At 42.5% G+C, this 18,791-nt stretch overlaps 2 protein-coding genes across 2 annotated transcripts; one reads left to right on the forward strand and one right to left on the reverse strand.

Annotated features, from left to right (window-relative positions):
- Positions 1–4,133: 4,133 nt before the first annotated feature.
- Positions 4,134–9,482, reverse strand: LOC123412373 (probable protein phosphatase 2C 37). The gene is made up of 4 exons (XM_045105319.1): positions 9,000–9,482; positions 8,595–8,909; positions 8,426–8,501; positions 4,134–4,749 (listed from the first exon to the last, which is right to left on the reverse strand). Exons 1-4 carry the CDS (start codon positions 9,318–9,320, stop codon positions 4,445–4,447), a joined length of 1,017 nt encoding a protein of 338 aa, XP_044961254.1. The 5' UTR covers positions 9,321–9,482; the 3' UTR covers positions 4,134–4,444.
- A 4,108-nt stretch (positions 9,483–13,590) lies between these two features.
- LOC123408018 (chaperone protein ClpB1-like) lies at positions 13,591–16,016 on the forward strand. Its single transcript, XM_045101244.1, has 6 exons — positions 13,591–14,410; positions 14,525–14,643; positions 14,764–15,104; positions 15,185–15,455; positions 15,535–15,735; positions 15,825–16,016. The coding sequence occupies exons 1-6, from the start codon at positions 13,591–13,593 to the stop codon at positions 16,014–16,016; spliced, it is 1,944 nt and encodes a 647-aa protein (XP_044957179.1).
- The last annotated feature ends 2,775 nt before the right edge of the window (positions 16,017–18,791 follow it).

Genomic DNA, 18,791 nt, shown 5'->3' on the forward strand with positions numbered 1-18,791 from the left:
GGGAGAAGGTATAGACGGACCAAATCAGCGACGCGAAGACGACGGGGGGCGCGGCGGGCTGCTTCGTCCCGTCAGGAGAGAGTAGGTAAGTCACACGCCCTACTCCTTCACCATTTTCACCCAATTTTCGCTAACTAGGGGGGAGGCAGGGGAGGTGTTCGGCCGACACGGCGGCGTCATCTACATGGATGAGCGGGGGGACGGCAAGGACGGGGACAGCGAGGATGACGGCAGAGGAGTAAGGAGACGGGAATCGATGCCCCGGCCAAGCCTGTGCGCAAAATACCAACCTAAACTGATTTTCGATTTTGATATCAAGCATAGAAGTATTTTTCTTGCGCCATTTTTTCTGTAGTGAATCGCAAGCAAGGAATCGATCCCATGACAGGTGTTTTATATGATGTAGGTTTGTTTTCCATAGGTAAGCAAATTTCAGGTTACAGTGGGCATTTTTTGCAGATTTTGCGTGCAAATCTGTACCTATTCATTCACAAGCAAGTTTTGTTTTATAGGCAATGTTCTCACTTCACTATTTCACAGGCTAATCTGTAGTGTTTTTTCAGGGTTTCCTATCCCTGCATGATGATCCCAACCTCATTGAGTAGGAAATGTTACCACTTACAGTGAACACTTTTGTAGCTTTTGGTTTCCTGCAGAAGTAGGCAAGGTTCTCACCCGCGGTTCATGAAAAGTAGGCAATGCTACTACTTACAGTGGACAATTCAGTGACAAACCGGGGCAATGTGGCTCTGTTTTTTCAGTTGATGTTTAGTAGGTTGTGGGGCAAGTTTCTATGTTTGCAGTTGATGTTCAGTAGGTTGTGGGGCAAGTTTACAGTGCTATCATTAGGTTTGCGGTTGATTTTTGCATGCCATTGCTACTGCCTCCTTGACTAGCTCCTATCAATCGACTATTATCATGCCATATCTAGCTAGGGCTTTCTATCATGGTACACAATTTAATTACCTCAGCTCGTATGATCTAGCTATAATTAAGTGATCAATATCGATCTACTCGTAGTAGCACACATTCCTGCTTGTTTTTTTTGCTCGATGTAATATGTATGCTAATTAGTCCTAGTTAATCACTCCCATCATGCATCTAATTACCTCTTCTGTGAATTGTTCTGCACACACTAGCTAATATGTGGCCCAATGGTGGATCTATTCGGCCGTATTCGTGTTGAGTAAGGGGTGGCCAGGTAGGGCTGCCCTCTATATATAGGCCAAGAAAAGAGGTTGATGTTAAGTAAGCCATTAAAAGAGGTTGATGTCAATTAACTAGTTTCTATGTCGCGGTCGGTGTTAAGTAGGTTGTGGCAAGCTGGGCACACAGATATTAACTTTGGTCTCCCCGGAAAAAATGTACATACATGTTTAGTGGATTCTTTTCCGGAACTGAATTTTCTTTCGCAAATGCAGGTTTTGCTGTTTTTTGGGGGTATCTACATGCAGGATTTTTTGAGTTCTTATTTTTGCTCTCAACGTACTAGTATTTTCTTCCGAGTCTCATTTTACTGCTATCTAAAATTTTAGCATTTTTTCCACACAGTGCTTGAGCAGATAGCAAGCACTGCATAGTCTATGATGCCAAAATTAGTGTTCCATTTTTTAGCAGATAGCAGAGTGCATCTCTTTATACATGTCGATTACTTATGTATTTTTTGCATGTGCTTTTGTTATATGCCCCCCCTCCCCCCCCCCCCCAGTGTAGAAGTCAGATAGCAAGCACTGCATAGTCTATGATGCCAAAATTAGTGTTCCATTTTTTAGCAGATAGCAGAGTGCATCTCTTTATACATGTCGATTACTTATGTATTTTTTGCATGTGCTTTTGTTATATGCCCCCCCTCCCCCCCCCCCCCCCAGTGTAGAAGTCATGAAGTAATCCATTCTCTTTTGCTACTCTTTGCTACTCTGCATACAACCGAAACAGTGAAAACTAGGCAAGGACATCTTCCCCGCCATCCCTGGCATGGCAGTTTTTAAGATGGAGGACTTCCTAGATTAAAACAATGGAGAGGTACTGACCACACCTTTTTGTTGGTTTTCTTCATTTCTTCACAACATTTTTACATGCCTATAGGTAGGGAATCAGGCAAAAAAAATCTGCAGAACATGTCCTATATAGAATCAGGCAATATCACACATTTTTTTAGGCTAAACAAGAGCCTGCAGGAGACACAAAAAAGGAAGGTTGATTTCATCTTGTAGGTTGCCACGCGGATGCTCTTTGGACTACGATATGGACATGAAGGCATTTGTTTTAGTGCCAAATATTACTTACTAATGCCCGCAAAGTATCGTTGTGTATTATATTTGCTTTGGAGCTATGTATGTATGGATGCTATGGAACTATATGTATATATGGATGCTATGGAATTTTGGATGTATGGATGCTATGGAATTTTGATATATGGATCATGAAATTTGTTATGCAACTTTGCATATATGTTATGTGTTGTGGATCAGTAAAACTATTGGACACATATTATGTATTATATATTTGATATATATGTTATGTGCTGTTGAATTTGCGGTTTTGAAACAAAACATATATATGCCAGAATCTTTGATGTCATAGGGCTCTCAGCAAAGATTTCATACTAGTGGCGCACCACTCAGCACTTTAGTGGCGCACTGCAAAAAGCACATTAGTAAGCCAGAGCACATGGGTAAATATGGCTCCCTGGGAGGCATACTAATGACGCACCATGGGCTATACTAATGGCGCACTGCCTGGTGCGCCATTAGTATACCAGCCATTAGTAAAAAATTCTAATGGCGTGATGCTAGTGGCGCACCTGTAGTGCGCCATTAGTAGCCAAAACAGGTACGCCACTAGCAGGCCTTTTCCTAGTAGTGGCCTCTGTGGTCGTCAAGCAGGGTGTGCAGTCCTCAGTAACCCTGGCAGCAGTGGCATGTCGAAGCAAAGGGAAGAAGTATGGGCTGAAGAAAGCGTGAGCTCACGACCATATTTGCCCTCAAGATAGAGCCTTACGCCCCCCCCCCCCCCCCCCCCCCCGCCCCCTGCGCGCGCGTGCACGTGCACACGACTATCTCGAGTTGGCGCCGTTCTTCCCCAGGGTGGCTCGAGTAGAAGCGGGAGAAGGAGGGGGATGCGGCCCACTTTGCGAAGATGGACACGAATCGTTTTTCCTCACTTACCGGTGATAATTATTCACAACTTCGGGATAAATATTATGACGGACGACCAAAAGGAGCATTTGCTTTATTATTAAAAGTAGAGATGTGTTGCATTAATAACTTATAAAGGTTCTTGCCAAGTTTTCCATGGCCTATGTGTTGATCCATTCAAGGATGCAGATGCGACAGGAGAGCCCCACGCCCCCACTCACACCGGCGCCACCGATTACCAGCAGGCAAGGGCAGCACAACGCGGAGTCTTGCACCATTGCGGACATATAAGGCCCCCTCTACACATGTGTCGCCAGACGTCGTCCACCATCACATAACAAATACTTTTCACCCACAGAAGCCACCTCGACGGCACACTCCTGCATACTAGCAACACAGGTCGCACTTCAGCCAAACGACAGCAGTGCCCCCACCTAGTAATTGTTGAAGAACTCCGAGAAGCTCTTTAACGACTGGTCGGTGGTGCCCTACTAAATCCACACGCCCCCACACGTCAGCTACACACCACCGAGCCACCGCCTTGGTCGTGCTGACGTAGACCGTGCACACCCTTTGGGGGTTGGCTTGATCTGCCTGAAGAAACCACGGCGCCGGGATCCCCTCGCATGCCCATCAGTCTCCACAAAGCGACACATCTAGGCCTCCCTGATTCCACCACCAACACTTCTAAGCTATATTAAGGCATGTACAATGATATTATCTTAAAAATGTCATGTAGGATAAATGATGTGGTGGAGGAGAAAGAACTCATAAGAAGAGGTTTGTCTTCTCTTATTTAAGAGAAGACAAGAGATGATCTCTTAACACAATATGTCTTACCATGTTTTTAGGAATAACTAGTTATTGAAAATAAGGCTAAGAGATGACTCATTGTAAGACATTTTATTTATCATCTCTAAATTACATGTAAGAGTTAAAATAAGACTATCTTATCAATCATTGTACATGTCTTTATTAACTGTGCTCTTAAACTTGATTGTGTCTAGTCAAACGTGTCATTCTTTTTTTTAAAAGAGGTTAGTCAAACCCTCCTTCTCCGCTGCTCCGCCCTCCCCTGCCACAGCTCCTCATCACTTGCATTGACCCAAATTCTACTCCCTCTATACCATAATAATTGAAGTTGAGGAGAAGTAGTTTTACTTTCTTCCCAGCTATAATTATTATGGTACAGAGGGAGTAGTTTCCAATTTTTGCATCCATGTACCTGATCATTAAAGACCATCATCTACATGGGTCCTTAGAGTTGGAGCCCTCAACAACAACCGGATTTAATCCTATCTGCCAAGCTAACACCTTACCTTCAGATCAAGCACTACAACACTAATGTCATCATGGCTATGCTCGTTGATGGCAAGATTTGTTAGGCGGATAGCGGCACACACACATCGAACCTCTTCCTCCTTTCCTGCCGGCGCGTTCACATTCTTGCTCTTGTCTTCCAGGCATTTCCTAGCGACGTAGCATGCCTTCTGGTTTGAGATCACACCCCACAGCCCGTTGCTCGCGAGGATCAGGCAATCATCGTCGTCCGACCTTGCGGTTATGGTAATATCTGGCTCACATGTTATTTCAGGATTGAGGAATGTGTGCCCTGCAAGTATAGTTCAAATTCAAATGAGATTCAATAACTGAAGCATCACAACAACTATGTACTAAGAAAAATAAACTTAAAATGAACGAACTTCTCAAAAAAGAGAAACGAGAATTTATGTTATTTCTCTTTTGAATTTACTCAGGGAATCAACTCTCTCTCTCGTGCGTGCGTGCGTGTGTGTGTGAAAACAAAGATGTCCAAATGAACATTCATTCGGTAGGGAGTATGAACTCTCAATATGACAACAAGGATAGTAATGCAGTGAGGTGTCTCGGGGGAGCCCGGAAACCTAGCCGCCATAGCTAAGCACTCCCTCCGCCGCCGCCGCGGGACGCTGCCGGGCTAAGACCAGGGGCCGACGGCGGTGGCGAGGGATCTCCTCTCACGCGTCTTCGGGTTGGGGCGGGACCCCTAGGCGTGTGGCGGCGCGGCCGATCTGGATTCTGCGGTGCGGCGGATGGCTGTGGCAGGTGGCGGGTGGCTGGCCCGTCCTTGGATTGCGGCGATAGGGCGCGGCGTGCGGCCCAGTCACAGACGGCGGCGTGGGCTGCGGGCGCAGCGGTCGGCCTTTCTAGGCTGCGGTGACGTGCAAACTTCCTTCAGATTGGCAGCGGCGGCGTGGAGGGCCTGGTGGTCTCGTCGGCAGCACATCCGGTCAGATTTGTTCTGACCGATGCGACAGGCGATGGTGGTCAGTGATCCAGTACTGGCTGCGAGTCAGGGAGACATAGTTGCCGGTGAAAACCGGGCCGACGGCGAGCGATGACGGCGTTCTACGTCGTTACCTTGATGAAGGCATCGTTGTGTGACTTATGTCGACCCTATTGTAGGGGAAACCCTAGGATCTGGTCTTCTAGATCGGATGATGACGGTACTGAGGTGGCATTTCTCTCTTGGGAGCATCATTTGTGGAGCAGTGCTGGTGGTCGGAGGTAGGAGGTGGAGCGGCTTCGTCTTGCACGGAGCTTCGGTGGAGATGTCAAGTCATGCCTGGCCGACAGGTGCTACGCTTTGTCATGCCTGACCGGCAGGTGCTATGCTTTGTCATGCCTGGTCGGCAGGTGCTACGCACGACAGATCTTTCAAAGACTTCAAGCTGTGTCGACTGGTGGTACTTGGCGGCATGGAGTTGAGGTGTACCGGCGGCGACCGTGACGTGCTCAGCAGTTCGCGCGCGGGGTGGTGGTATTGTTGGGCACCGTGGTGGCATTGACGGCAGATAGACCAGGCAAGGATGATGCGTCAGTACAGCTCTGAAGATGGAGTAGTGGCAATTAGCGGCGGCGGCCTCTGAGAGCGTGCCGGACCGGTGGGTGCCCCATACCCGGCAAGTGGCTTGGTTGGGGCCTCAGCTCTTCGATGTTAGGCTTGTCTGCGAGGTCTGTGGTATTAGGCCCGGACTATCAGCATCCCTTCATCAGATGGATAGGAGTAGCGATAATTGTCGCCTAGATGGTGGCTTCAGACTTACTGTTATATTTCTTTGTAAGGTCTTTTATGAATAATTAATAAAATGGCTGCATGCATCGTCCAGATGCAGAGGCCGGGGCCGATCCTCCTTTTCTAAAAAAAGATAGTAATGCAGTACTCCCTCCGTTCCTAAATATAAGTCTTTTAAGCGATTTCACTAAGGGTCTACATACGGAGTAAAATAATTGAATTTATACTCTAAAGTATGTCTATATACATCCGTATGTAGTCCACTAGTGAAATCTCTACAAAGACTTATATTCAAGAACGAAGGGAGTACATAATAGCATCCTTGATCAAGTTAACACTCTTAAAAATATATGAATTCACAGTTTACCGAAGGAAACAATATTTTCATATGTATTGTTGCATAACACTTGGGGTTTATAAATATCTCTAGTAATTCCACTTAGTTTAATGACGGAGAAAAAGTAACAATGTATGTTAAATATTCAGCTATTCAAATAATAGGCTTCGCTAAAGGTATTTAGATCAACATCAGTCACTTCTCTAGGTTCATGCAAATAAACTATTATTGCAAGCTAGTTGTTTAGAAAGCTTGCCAAAAATAGAGCTACGATGGTAGCTAACATGTTTGTGAAAAGTTGCGGTTAACAATGAAACATTGATACGCATAAAAGTTATTGATGTGTGTTCGCTACTTATATTGTACAAAAGAAAGAATTAGTAACTAATGACTAAGAAGGTGCAATAGCACACTGAATTACATAGCTCGCGAGAGGCTGCAAATACCAATATTATGCCCACTCGTTCAAGTGATACAAACTATCAGGAATTGCCACATCTACATCCGCAACTTCTACTGAGTGATCCTAGTAAATAGGCATACTACAAAGCTATGAAAATCGAAGATGCTAACACTATGGGAGGATATGCAAGCGTGTTCCAAATGAACATATGGAAGCATGTTTGAAAAGTTAGACATAATTGATCCCCTTAAGGTACTGCATGTTGTGTATGTATGCAAATAATCAGGCCTTCTATAAAATTATAATAGTCAGTATAGAGCTTGTTATTTTACACTTTTATTTTATTTTGTGAAGTATGATAAACCCGTGCCTTTGAATCTATTGATACACACCACTATATATTTATTGATCTTACAACAATGGCAAGCACTCACGCTGAACAAACCGGCTTGTAGGAAAGAGAGTAAAACCTTAGGAATCAATCATATGATTCCTTTTGAATTTAATCCTTAGGAAAATATATTTTAAATACAAATGTTTAAATATTTAAATACACAAAACATACACTTTCAGCTTATATGTAAATTATACAGAACGATGAATACAAACATTTACTAAATATTCACTTGTGTATAATTCTAACTCGTGATTCATATTCAAAAAAGTTTTATAATTTATATATTGTCCATCACTGACTACTCAAACATTTTCAAATTTCAATATTAAAATGTTTGCAATTATAGTTTATTTGTATGTATATAATTGTATTATACAAACATTTTTATTTTATATTGTATATTTTATATTTTAAATACAAACATTTGCTAGTGAGAGTTCGTTGGTTTGTGGCGTGGGGGAACTCTTTTTCTTCGTAATATTTTCTTTTAAAAAAATGAGATTCCACCACAGCAAATATTGTCACGAGCTTTTTGTGATAAATAAATAAAAATTGAGGTGGTTTTCGCCAAAAAACGGCCACGCCACCTCATTGCCATCGAGTCAGTAACAACGGGCCCCATGCCATGCTGGCATGCCTAGTCAACAATTCGGGTGTACATAATTAAGATTTACACCGTATTTCCACACTCGAGCCATGTTATTGCACCAGTTCGATGTATGTTGCAAGTTCTGGCTTCAAAGTGACCGTTTGCGTTAAGTTGTAGCATCATCGGTGTAATTGACTCTTTTATTTTTATAAACTAAATTACAAGAAAAAATACCACTTTATTTTACATAATACTAGCCTTTTCTTACATTTTCATAAGAAGGTGGTGGCAAGAAAAAAATAAAAATCATAAAGACGGATTAATGGCCAATACCAACCAGTAGCTGACAACGCCAGGAAGGAGGCTTGTTTGCTTTTAACATAACACGACGCATGCAGAGGTGGGAACACATTTTGATGCATGAACGATAGCCGTTTTTGTTTTTGTTTAGTTTCTTGACTTTAACCATTTTAGAAGAAGGTTAACGCTACTTGTCGTTGTCCATACCTAAAGCTCGCGACCCCGTCGGCCCGTCGTTGTGGTGCATCACGCCGCCGGCCGCCATCTCGTCCGGCCGTGCCGGCTGCATCCACGCATGAAGCTCACATTAATCCCCAGTGATTATTCGATAAGAAGAGAAACACAACAAACATGACACCAGCAGCAGCTTGCTCACCTGCTTGTGGTCCTGGGAGAGCGGCACGGCGCGGCCAGCGCGGCAGAGCACGGCGCGGGAGTCGCCGCAGTTGGCGACGAGGATGCGGCCGCCGACCACCAGCGCCACCACGGCCGTCGACCCCATGATGGTGCCCCTTGGCACCGCCGACGCCGCCAGCTCGTCCGCCCGCGCGAAGCTCTGCCTCAGCGCGCCCTTCCACGCGCACACTTCCGCCCCTTCGTCTTGATGCTGCTTCTTTCGGTGGGCTGCGGCCGCGCCGGTCAGCTCTTCCGCCAGGATCGCGTGCATGTGGTCCCTCAACAGCGCCGACACCTGCACCGCCATGGAAATTAGTTTGTACAGAGTCTACAAACAAGTTGGTGTTGAGCTACTAGAGCCTGGCCACGTTCGTAGAGGGGTTACCACGGGGCCGCCGTGGCCGTCGAAGACGGCGAAGAAGTGCATGCGCGAGCCGTCAACCCAGGTGCAGAAGGACGGCCGCATCGACACGGTGTCCTGCATGGCCACCCCGTGCTCCCGCGACTTCCCCGCCGCACCGTATGCCCCGCGCCACGCCGCCCGCACTAGCGCACCGGAGCCCTCCGCTTCCTTGCCGACGGGTGACCGCAGGTGGCATCCATCGCCGGCCGCGGGCACGTTGTTGATGCCGACGACGGATTGATCCTTGGCAAGAGCAGGTTGAGCGGGACGGGTGCGGATCCCGAAGCAGGAGAACATCTTCATTTTGGCTATCAACCAATTTGGCCAGAAGAAACACGAGACAGTACTGAGCGAGGAAGCTCCACAGAAACGGACGATCGATGGAGGCGCACAAGATGGGGTTACTTGTAGTACTTTTTTGTGCTCGCGTCGCGTTTTTTGGATGCATATTAAGGGCGCGGGCTGCTAAACTAATAAGGCTTGCTGCATTACTGCTTCCTCATTTTCACCTGTATATATTTGTTCATTGATGGAAAATGGCCTTATCTTCTACTCCGTATTTATTGCCCGTAATTAATTTCTTCTTCATATTATCGCAAGTAGTACTAGAAAGATACATTGGCTCTTAGCGTACGCTCCAAAATTATATGGTACTCCCTCCCTTCCTAAATATAAGTTTTTGTAGAGATCTCACTAATGGACCACATACGGATGTATATAAACATATTTTAGAGTGTACATTCAATCATTTTATTCCGTATGTAGACACATAGTAAAATCGTTTAAAAGACTTATAATTAGGAACGAAGAGAGTAGATTTCTAGAAAGAACCCTCCAGGTGCTAATCAATATAAGTATAGTATTAAAATGAAGCATATAGTATAATAAAGATAAGGAGTAAATTAATGATAGGAATAACATTTTACTACTTCCTCTATCACAGTTTAGAAGGGATGGTTAAATTTACGTGCATTTCAACAATAGACAAAGTTTAGGACGCATTAGATTTACTCCTAGCAGCTAATTAGTACTCCGGTGTATTACTTTTATATACATGCATGCATAGTTTAAATGTTATTTTTCAGACCATCTCAGAGCCAATCAATAATCACCTAAGTTTTTGAGAATTTTCAAGCACGTTTTCTAAACCGTGATAGAGGGAGTACAAATTTGGAAGGAAATAATGGGCAATCTGTGCATTATGACAAGTTACCAAATGACAAGTGAAATAAATGATAACAATTATCTTTCTATCCGATAGTGCTACTAAGGAATGAATTAATATGTAATTAATACATGATAATAAGATTGTAAATAACAGGGGTATTTAATGGTTTTCTCAAAAATCACATAAACAACTTTGTGTCCTATATTTACTTAACAAATATAATAATAATTTTCTTGTTAATATAATATGTATACTTACTAAATAAAATAAAATATTTTATATACACATCAACATTAACAATAAAATGATACGTAATCTTTATATCTATTATTATTATTATTATTATTATTATTATTATCATTATTATTACTTAAGAAGAATGTCAGGTTCAAGTTTGGCTCTTCCTTCGTCCAACCTCCCTATGATTGTTTCCACCGGCCATCTCTGGTTTTTATGCCATGACTATCCCAAAAAATAGCCCAACTCTTATGCATATGTAACCACTATGGTAGTAATTTACAAAATTTATGTGTTAATATATAATTGCACCAGAAATCTTTTCGCCAGCCGAAAATCGGAACATGTATTTGGAGAAATTGTGACGAAGAGTAAGAGGACCGGAGGATGGGTTATTTGCACATTTTGCTTCGGGTTTGGACGGAACATTCAAAGGGTCCCACATGGCGTTGACGTGCTGGGGTGCTAAGGCTTGTTGCTTGACTGCTTCATGATTTCACCTCCAATGTTAACTTCTCGGTACAATGCATATCTTCTATTTATTAGAATTACTTTCTTATTGGTTATTGCAAGTACTAAAGATAACAAGGATTCCAAATCAATATATATTTTTGGAATGGTTTCTCCTTTCTTTATTTCAGTAGCTTTTACTTGCTACAATGTATGAAGCCATCCCAATATATTGGCTCTTGGAGATATGGTAGATTTGTAGCGAAAACCCACCAATGCATTGTATTTTATATGATTAATCTTTAAAATTGATGTGGAGTATGTGATCAATGTCTTCGTCTCTACCACCTTATACAAATAAGGGAAGAAGTTATACTCAATTAATGCGTGATGATAAGTTCAGACATAAAGAGTGATCAATGATATTAATTATATGATTTGTCTTCCTCTCCACCACCTGGTACGAATATGGAAGGAAGCAATATGTAATCAGTGCATGAAGATAAGTTAGGAAATGACAAGGGCAAAGACAATAAAATATGGCATCTTTTTCTATCCAGCACCTCGCACAGACAATGTGGAAAATAATATGAAATTGATGGATTATAATGTATGTCCTGGCCTCCACCTCATATAATAAAGAATGAAATAATATGTAATTCCAATTCCAAAAAATAATAATAGATTAAATTGGAAAAATAATCAAAAGCAGGGACGCATGGTAAAAAGCTGGGGCGTTAAATTGCATACTTTCTCCGCCGGGGTGGCTTCATACATTGTAGCCAAAATTACAGACAGAAGATGTAGATTAAATTGCATACTGAAAGCTTGGGTGCTAAGGTTTTTCTCGTGGGTGCGGCACCTCACACCTTGCACCTTATTATAGATTTAATAATAATAGATTAAATTGCATACTGGCCTTCACCTAGCACAAATTCCCGTGCGTTGCAACGGGAAAAAATGACATATGTCCATACGTTGTCACCCGGTGGCGGCAAAGAGGTGCATGCCGAAGTTTATAAGAAAAACATTATCAGTTGCGTATCAGTCATGAATAAAGCCTTAATACCGGTGGGTAACAGTTATTTTTTCATAATCCTGGACGGAGGGAGTACCTCACAAAGCGTGCATGGCTTCTGGGTTATCATTAATTTTTTGTTTCTTCAAATGGCGCAACTCGTGCAAGTATACAAATTTTTCAGATTTTTTATAAAATAGCAAGGTGGGACTAATTTTTCTTAACGAACCTATTTCTAACAAAGCATAGAGCTAGCTCAGGTGGCTGAGTTGTTTGATTCTTAAGTGCTAATCATGAGATCGATCCACAATCCAAGCAATGTTTTTCCTTTTTAATCTAAAAAGCCCACCAACATATGCTCTCGGCCAACAAAAATTATCCGATTAGAAGGTGCTCCTGACCCAAATTATCGATAAGAAAAACATTGACTTCAACTTGAGCAGGAAGTGTGCAGGGCTCGATTGCTTCTTCGGCCATGATTTGTACAGACAGGTAGCAGGTTCGACACTAATTAAAAAATAAAAATTGTGGTTTGATTATTGATAAAGTCAAGGGTATTATTGTAAAATATGAATAGCTTTTTTTCCAACTTATACCAATACCACGGGTTTATTAAAAAAATGAGGGGGGTTTTGCAAAACGCCACGACAGACTAAGAATACCTATTTTCTTTATTATTAGGTATATAGATTAGATATAGGTATAGGTATAGATAGATTAAATTGCATACTGGCCTCCACCTCATATTAATATTGGGGACTGCTAGGCGTCTATTGGTGGATTGGTAGTAATCATCCACCATCCTTTTAATTGTTCGATATACACGCATGCATCATTCGATATGTCGCCCCCCACCACATAAAATCCTGAAACAACGTTCCAGTTGCAGAAACAAGCACGCTGCTACGCGTTCGGATGATGAGTTAAAAAATGACTGACATGTCTTTCGCAACATAGATTATGTTGCAAAAAAATTGCAACAGAGAGCATGTTACAAAAATGTCGTAGATTTTTTTCAATAGTTATAGAATATTTTCTGCAACAAGGATCGTGTTGCAGAAACTTTTGCAACAAATGTCATGTTGCAGAAAACTTTTGCAACATAGACCAGGATGCAGAAAACTTTTGCAACAAAAGATATTTATTTCAATTTTCTGAAACAAATACCAAGTTGGGGAGACTTTTAGCTGCGCGCGTGCACGCCTAAATGTCAGCCATAGTTATGAGCGTGAGGCGGAAAGTATATATGAACATGTGTTGAATGCAGGAGGCGGCGGACGCACTGCGTGTGATCCGCCGGCGGAATCATAGTGTTTTCCATATTAATACTAGATTAAATTGGAAAAATAATCAAAAGCTGGGGTGCTAAGGTTTTTCTCCGCCGGCACAGACAATGATATTAATATGAAATTGCATACTTTCTCCAATTCCAATTCCAATTAAAATTAAAATTTGCAAGAGGTTGTCGTTTTACACACCGAGTCGGATTGGAAGAGATCTGTCTTAAATACATCTTGTGCGGCACATCGACAATTACAGGCAGAAGATATAGCTAGAGAGACACACGGCGATTGACGATCTTGGTGCTGCACCTGCACGTGGAATATCGCATATCGAAACAAATCCAACGCTTTTCTCGGCGCCTTCATTATATTCTTCTTCCTCACTTGGAGTTGGAGAGGTCATATAGCTAGCTAGCTATGTCGTGGTGTTCCCCGGATAGCATGCTCTTGGTCGGAGCATCGGCCGTTGCTACTGCTGCTCTAGGCTGGGCAACGTGGACGTTGCTCGACGAGTTCACGTACGACAAACGCCATTGGGGCACCAACTACAACGAACGCGCGGGCATCAAGCCCTTGGACGCCACCGGCAGCCTCAGGACCTTGGACGCCGCCACGACTGATCCCGTCATTGGCCGCCAAGACGAGATCGACCGCGTCGTCTGCATCCTCTGCCGGCGCACCAAGAATTGCGCCGCGCTCGTCGGCGCCGCGGGGGTCGGCAAGACGGCCATTGTTGAGGGCCTCGCGCAGCGCATCGCCGCCGGCAACGTCCCCGACACGCTTGTCGGTGCACGCATCGTGGAGGTCGACATGGGAGCGATGGTGGCCGGGACGCACTGGCGCGGCATGTTTGAGCAGCGCATCAAAGACGCTATCAAGGAGGCAGAGGAGTCGGAAGGCAAGGTCATCTTGTTCATCGACGAGATGCACATGATTGTCGGTGCCGGCGATGATAAAGAAGGCCCTGTGGACGCCGCCAACATCCTCAAGCCGGCGTTGGCACGCGGCCGCATCCGTTGCATCGGCGCCACGACCTCCGAAGAGTATCAAAACTACATCCACAAGGATGCCGCGCTCGAGCGGCGGTTTCAAAAGGTTGTCGTGGAGGAGCCAAGCGTGCATGCGACCATTGCCATCCTGCAGGGGCTGAAGCACAGGTACCAAGAGCACCATGGTGTGAAAATCCAGGACGATGCTCTTGTAGCCGCTGCGCATCTCGCTGCCCGCTACATTACAGGTACGTATCCATACGTCAAGAATTCAGTTTACTCTTATATACGTTTGACTTGACTTAATTATACGTGATTGTGTATGTTGAAGATAATATCTTTATGTATTTGATCATTGCCAGGCCGCAAATTCCCTGATAAAGCAATTGATCTTATGGATGAGGCATGCGCTACAACAAAGATGCACGCCGACAAACAAACGACAGTGGAAATTGTTGTTGGCCCTGGACATGTGGCACGGGTAAATCCTAAATCATATCTGTGAATAATTAATTCCCATATGTAATTTGTTTTAGGGGAAATCATGCAGGCATGTTTTTAATGTGATGTGTTCTTTCTCACATCTAAATTCTATGTGAAGGTTGTGAGCCGATGGACTAAAATTCCTCTCGCTACACTTGATCAAGAGGAGAAGCAAAAGTTGACCAACCTAGCGAAAAAACTGCATGAGCGTGTTGTTGGCCAGGATAAAGCCGTTAATTTGGTTGCACAAGCAATCCTACGTTCTAGGGTAGGCTTTGGTCCAATTGGACAACCGATAAGTTCATTCCTCTTTTTGGGCCCGATTGGTGTTGGAAAGACGGAACTTGCTAAAGCCCTCGCCGAGAAGATATTTGACAACGAGAAGGCGTTGATTCACTTTGATATGTCGGAATATACTTTTAGTGGATCTGTTTCGCGTCTCCTCGGAGGACCTCCAAGGTTTGACTCTTGAACTTTATGCACACACTTGTTTCTCGGCACACTCATATCTCACAATTTTTTTTTTTGGTTTTGTAAAGCTATGAAGAACACAGACAACTCACCGAGAAAGTCAAGAGGCTCCCATATAGTGTTCTTCTTTTCGACCAAGTGGATAAAGCAAATGCATCGGTATTCAAGGTTTTTCACCAGTTGCTCGACGATGGCATGTTGACCGATGACAAAGGGCAAGCTGTAGATTTCAAGAACACAATCATCATTATGACCTCAAATATAGGAGCAGAGAACCTACCATCGAGAATCACCGACGAAAATACAATCAAATCTGAAAGAGATCTTGTCATGAAACAGGTTCGTGAATCCCAACTATCCGTTGGAACGTCCTTGACGGGCAAGTCCATGATTGTCTTATACTTACTTGTTCATGCAGGTTAAGAAGTACGTCAAGCCTGAACTTATCAATAGACTAAGTGAGGTTGTGATGTTCGAGCCACTTTCACACAGTGATTTGAGGGAGATTGTAAAAATCCAAATGAATAATATCACTGCGACAGTAGCTAACAAGGGTATCTCTCTACTTGCAACTGATGCGGCCATAGACGTGATTTTGTCAGAATCATCACTTAACCCAGTGAGTATACGTAGCTTCGTTTTCATAATAACCACCACAATATAAAGATCCAATGTCTAGTTTTTTTTTTAACGCTTGCACGTTCATAGGTACACGGCGCAAGGCCCATAAGAAGGTGGGTGCAGAATCACGTGACCTCAATTCTCTCGGACATGCTGGTCAACGGAGAAGCCTGTGCGGGCTCGACGATCTCCATCGATGCGGCGGAAGACAAGAAGGGGCTGACGTACCAAGTCCTAAAGAAGCAGCGGGAGGTGGAGATGATTTCCGCCATGTGCTAACTTCGACCTCGCATTGGTGTAACAGAATGATGTCAGTCTAGTATGTTCGAAAGAAACGTGTACTGATGTTTGTTGTTCCTTTGTTTGTTTGTTTTTTTCTCTTTTAATATAAGAGATAGAGGTAATATCATCGGAAGTCATAGCACTTACGTCGCATGTTTAGTTTGGTGTTAAAACTTCGAAGATACGGTTTTATGGTCATCTAACTTGACTCAAGCATGCATATACAGTTACAGTACGTGTATGCGGGCGTATGGATGGGTACGGCCCACCTGTCAGTGGGTGATGGTCCTGGACATGACGTGTTTTTACAGGGAAAACCCTTGTGTATTTTTTATTTACAGAAAAAGTCAACTGCAGCGACGCATTTTTGCACAAAACCTTCTCATATTTTTTTACAGAAAAATCGTACCATAGTACTGCACAATATGTGAAAAATAACCCCAAAATAATTGCGCTTGTTCTTGAACCCGAAACCAATTGTTTTGAAAAGGGACGCCAAAACCAATTCTTGGCGACGTTCAATGTGCAAACATGCTTAGCAGAAAAATGCATCAGGAAGTTAGCTGGTCTGATTACATGCTGAATATCAAATGCTCCAATTTCAACTAAGATAGGAGCCATAATCAAATGAAAATTGTGGCAAGTATTCCAGAGTTTAACCATCTCTGGACAATCCATCTCTATTATCACGTTCGAGAATCCTCGAAGCATTGTGAAGCGGACACCGTCCCAAAATGAATACGCCTCAACGGTGAGATGGTTGACGTGTTAAAATTTCGCATAGATGTTTTTAGATACGATTCAAAACAAATTAATGTCTAGAATTAATATTCTTTTTGTGTGTATTACTTCATCCATCCCATAATTTTTGAATAGGTTACATTTTTCTAATAATGCAAAGTCCATTCCATATCTCTACTCCTAAAGGGAGAGTTGGTAGCTTCTTTTCCAGGGTTTTTTTTGTCTCCCCTCTCACATTCGTATGGTTTTCTTTTCGTTCGGTTTTTTCCGTCCCTCCTCCCATCACCATATATTTAGTAATGTATTTATGTGAAAGAATCAATCAAATTTAATTTTTAATAAATCTTTAAAGAGCAAATCTGAATTAATTAACCTTACCATAAGTGGCTCAATCACATTCATTAATATTTTCATATATCACCAAATTACATTAGTTACCATAAGGAATTTCTTCGTCCCTCCTCCCAGCACCATATATTTAGTAATGTATTTATGTGAAATAATCAATCAAATTTAATTTCTAATGAATCTTTAAAGAACAAATATGAATTAATTAACCTTACCATAAATGCCTGAGTAACATTTATTAATGTTTCCATACATCATCAAATTACGTTAATTTCTAATAAATATTTCAAGAACGAATCTGAATTATTTAACCTTACCATAAGTAGCTCAATCACATTTATTAATATTTTCATACATCACCAAATTACATTAATTACCATAAGGGATGAGAGCTCAATAGTTGGGTTTTTTTCGTTCCTCCTCCTATCATCATATATACTTAGTAATGTATTTATGTGAAAGAATCAATCAAGATTAATTTCTAATGAATTTTTAAAGACTAAATTTAAATAAGTCTCTTAATCCTATTAATTAATATTTTCATACATCACCAAATTACATTAATTAACATTTCGTTTCAAGTTTTTCCCTCTCCTCTCCCACATTCGTTTGTTTTTTTCTCTGGGTTTTTTCGTCCCTCCTGCCATCATTTCTACTACTAAAGGGGTAGTCGGTAGTCTCGTACATGGATTTTTTTTGTCCGGTTTTATTTCGTCCCACCTCCCATCACCTCATCCATTGGTTTTTAAAATAATTTCGTTCCAAAAAAACCTTCACATACATGATTGCGTACCCAAAAAAATGAGACCTTCCAATTTGCTAATGCATTCAAGAAATCATCATTTACATATGTACATAAAGGCAACAATTTATCATATCATTAATTGCGTGTTGTGATTAAGAGGATCTTCAAATCTTCCTATACAATAATTTCCTATCCTTCCATTCTCAAAACCAGCCTCTAGTTTGTAGGTCGTTTGTTAGTAATCCCATCAACCCCCTCTCACCAGTTTTTCTCTCCGCGATCTCTCTCGCCCCTGCAATTTTCACTCTCATAAACACACACGAAAAAACACAAATAACCAGCCCAAGCCGCTCTTTCCTCCTCCTTCCTTGTGACCTCCATACACGATATGGCCGCAACCCGCCGCCTCCGCCATCTTCCTCTTATCCCGGACCCTCCTTCTCCACTGCATCCCCCGTCATCTTCTCCGTCGAGCAAGATAGCAAGATGGTTTCCACCGTCTTTTAAGGTTCATATGTCACACATGCCTCTTTCCAGTTTTTCTGCCAGTAAGTAAGCAAGTGGCTTATTTGGAGTTAATCTTAGAGATGTCTCTTCTTATCACTTTCAAGTTACTAAGTCACTGTTGCTTCTTAAAATTCCGGAGTGTTAACTGATGTATCATTACATTGATCATTCAACTGTAATTTTAATGCAATGTCACGAAACCGTAGTTCACATGTTCAACCCCTTCCACGAGGTAATTCTCTTTCATTGGCCTCAAATCACAAAATCCGTTGCTTGTCGTACCGAAACATACATTATTTTTATCATTGTACTGAAACATACATTGTTTATTTATTGAAACCCGTATGTTGAGGTTTGATCTTGTAATTTCTAAGCAATGAACTTTGACATATGAACTTACTTATTTGGTTCAGTTTGGGCGCAGGTACCAA

This window comes from Hordeum vulgare, chromosome 7H (genome assembly GCF_904849725.1).
Source record: "Hordeum vulgare subsp. vulgare chromosome 7H, MorexV3_pseudomolecules_assembly, whole genome shotgun sequence".
In the NCBI taxonomy this organism is placed as follows: domain Eukaryota; kingdom Viridiplantae; phylum Streptophyta; class Magnoliopsida; order Poales; family Poaceae; genus Hordeum; species Hordeum vulgare.

What these genes read in the sequence shown, in the direction of transcription:
- LOC123408018 (XM_045101244.1), top strand. Translation starts at nt 13,591, where the DNA reads ATGTCGTGGTGTTCCCCGGATAGCATGCTCTTGGTCGGAGCATCGGCC. An exon ending in GCCCTGGACATGTGGCACGG is followed by an intron (nt 14,644 to 14,763) that starts GTAAATCCTAAA and finishes TTCTATGTGAAG; the next exon opens with GTTGTGAGCCGATGGACTAA. An exon ending in CAGAATCATCACTTAACCCA is followed by an intron (nt 15,736 to 15,824) that starts GTGAGTATACGT and finishes GCACGTTCATAG; the next exon opens with GTACACGGCGCAAGGCCCAT.
- LOC123412373 (XM_045105319.1), bottom strand. Translation starts at nt 9,320, where the DNA reads ATGAAGATGTTCTCCTGCTTCGGGATCCGCACCCGTCCCGCTCAACCT. An exon ending in ACGGCCACGGCGGCCCCGTG is followed by an intron (nt 8,910 to 8,999) that starts GTAACCCCTCTA and finishes ATGGCGGTGCAG; the next exon opens with GTGTCGGCGCTGTTGAGGGA. An exon ending in GACGGGGTCGCGAGCTTTAG is followed by an intron (nt 4,750 to 8,425) that starts GTATGGACAACG and finishes CTATACTTGCAG; the next exon opens with GGCACACATTCCTCAATCCT.